Source organism: Salpingoeca rosetta, assembly GCF_000188695.1.
Source record: "Salpingoeca rosetta unplaced genomic scaffold supercont1.29, whole genome shotgun sequence".
In the NCBI taxonomy this organism is placed as follows: Eukaryota; class Choanoflagellata; order Craspedida; family Salpingoecidae; genus Salpingoeca; species Salpingoeca rosetta.
Window position 1 is genome coordinate 523,185 of NW_004754905.1, and position 2,278 is coordinate 525,462.

The following is a 2,278-nucleotide window of genomic DNA, read 5'->3' on the forward strand; positions in this document are numbered from 1 at the left end:
CACACACACACACACACACACACACACACACACAGAGACACACGACACAGACACACACACACACACACACACACACACACGACACACACACACACACACACACACACACACACAGAGTTCAGCTGATGTATGTGGGGATGAGGTCGAGCATCTCCTGCTCGGAGAAGATGTGGCCTTGCGCAAGCTTCTGACCAATGTAGCCAAGAAGGCCACCAAAGTCAATCGTCTGGCCGCTGACGTTCGCCTGGGCAATGAGGCGGGCGCGCTCCGCCACGTACGGGTGTAGGCCAACAGGGAAGTCTTTGCCAGCGGTCGGCACACTGAAGCGGGCGTCGTCGTTCTGCCAGATTGGGGCGTTCAGCTTGCGCAGGGCCTCCGCGGACGCAAGGACGGCGAAGGAGGACACAAACACGTCGTCCACAAACAGCGTGGAGCCGTCGTTGGTGACTGGGGTGTAGAACTCATCGTCCGTCGTCTCCGTGATGCTGGTGATGACAACGGTGTACACAAAGCCAGCGTCGTCGTAGCGCACGAGGCGGTCGCCAACAACAAAGTCCTCTGCAAAAATAAACTCGCCGGCGGGCTTGGTGATGGATGCGCTCGACACATCCACGTCCTCGCCAGCGCGGAAGATAAAGTGGTCGGGCGTCGAGGTGAGCACACCAGCGTTGCCGTCCTTGTCCGTGTAGCGCAGCTCCACAAAGGGGCTGGGCTTGTTGCGCTGGACGTTGATGAATGTCTTCATGTCGCAGTAGGCCAGGCTGTTGCCGTTCGAAGCCGACAAGCAAAGCACACGGTCACCAGTCTTGAGGTCACGCAGCTGCACGCGCTCGCCGCTCTCCAAGATAATCTCGGCCCAGCCAGGGAAGCAGGGCGCGGTGGAAGGTGGGTCAGTTGCCACAAGCGGACAAAGCAGATTGGAGTTGAAGGGCCGTGCACTGCACACGTGAGTAAATGAGCCGTCAAGGTTGGCCGTGGAGAGTGTCGAGCTGAAACCAGTCCGGGCACCAGCGTCCATTGCATTGTAATCAGCATAGCTCACGATATGCGACTGCACTGCCCAGAAAGCCGCCGCAGATGACGTGATATTTTCGTACTCGGGATCTGCGTCTTGACTGAGTGCAACGCAGCGAATGATGTTGCCCGTCTCAACACCCGTCACAGTAAACACAATTTGGAGTCCGTTCACGCTTGCTGATGGAGTGGCAACAGTGGGGCACTCAGGCGTAATGGTTGTTGTTGTTGTTGTTGTTGTTGTTGTTGTTGTTGTTGTTGTTGTTGTTGTTGTTGTTGTTGTTGTTGTTGTTGTTGTTGTTGTTGTTGTTGTTGTTGTTGTTGTGCCTAGCAGCACACTTGTGACCTTGCACCGATTGAACCGAAGGTTGCACGACTGCAGAGCAGTGACCACCTGCATTTGATTCAGACAACGAGCGAGGGAGACACGGAGAAAGCAAGACGAAGACAGGAGGAATGTGTGATGGCATGATAATTGAGCCAATTACAACATAAACAAAAAGAAAATCACAAGTGTTCGAAAGACGCTCGACACTTCCCCGCTATTCCCTAATCGCAACCGTCGACCTGCCATACATGCACATCAGCTCACAACTACTCACTGAGGCGTCCTTGGCAGCGACGCTAAACTTGTTGCTGCTCAAAACCGTCACTGACGATGCATCCGTCACCAACAGGTCGCATGCCTGCCATCAATCAAAGCAGAAGAGACAGACGTGCACAGGTATCCCGCACGACAGTGAATAACTGCATCAACAGTGATCGTCGGCCAGGAGCACACAATACACACACTCTCATCCAAACAGAGAGCACACGCACACACACACACACTCCCTCACTCACACACACACACGCACGCACACACACACACACACACACACACACACACACAAGCACAGCACGCATGCATGCCCACAAGCGCCCTCACATCAAGGCCGCAGTCCTCCTGGATGGCATTGCGAAGTTGATTGGCGAACTTGTCCAATTCTGCGTCGGTGAACTGGTCAAACTGTTGGTTACGGCGGCACTTTGTCTCCACGACGGCGCTCGTGGTGTAGGTGGTGGACCCACACAAGGCCGTGTTGCCTGCCGCCACATAATCAGCAGCCTTCAGAGTACACTGCATGAAACGGACTTGGTGGTTGTCCATGCAGCTCACGATTTGGTCGACGGTCTTCATGTGTGTTGGTGTGTGTGTGTGCGTGTGTGCGTGTGTGTGTGTGTGTGTGTGTGTGTGTGTGTGTGTGTGTGTGTGTGTGTGTGT

The 2,278-nt window shown here is 54.7% G+C and overlaps 1 protein-coding gene across 1 annotated transcript in view; it reads right to left on the reverse strand.

Moving 5' to 3' along the window:
• PTSG_09207 (uracil-DNA glycosylase) overlaps nucleotides 1-2,278 on the reverse strand; it is a gene marked incomplete at its 3' end in the record, with an annotated part of 6,166 nt that overhangs the window by 2,968 nt on the left and 920 nt on the right. Inside the window, exons 3-6 of the mRNA XM_004989401.1 lie at nucleotides 1,943-2,188; nucleotides 1,575-1,700; nucleotides 1,221-1,341; nucleotides 193-1,194 (exon numbers count right to left, since the gene is read on the reverse strand). Of these exons, the coding sequence (XP_004989458.1) occupies nucleotides 193-1,194; nucleotides 1,221-1,341; nucleotides 1,575-1,700; nucleotides 1,943-2,188 (1,495 nt within the window). The remainder of the gene's footprint in view (nucleotides 1-192; nucleotides 1,195-1,220; nucleotides 1,342-1,574; nucleotides 1,701-1,942; nucleotides 2,189-2,278) is intronic.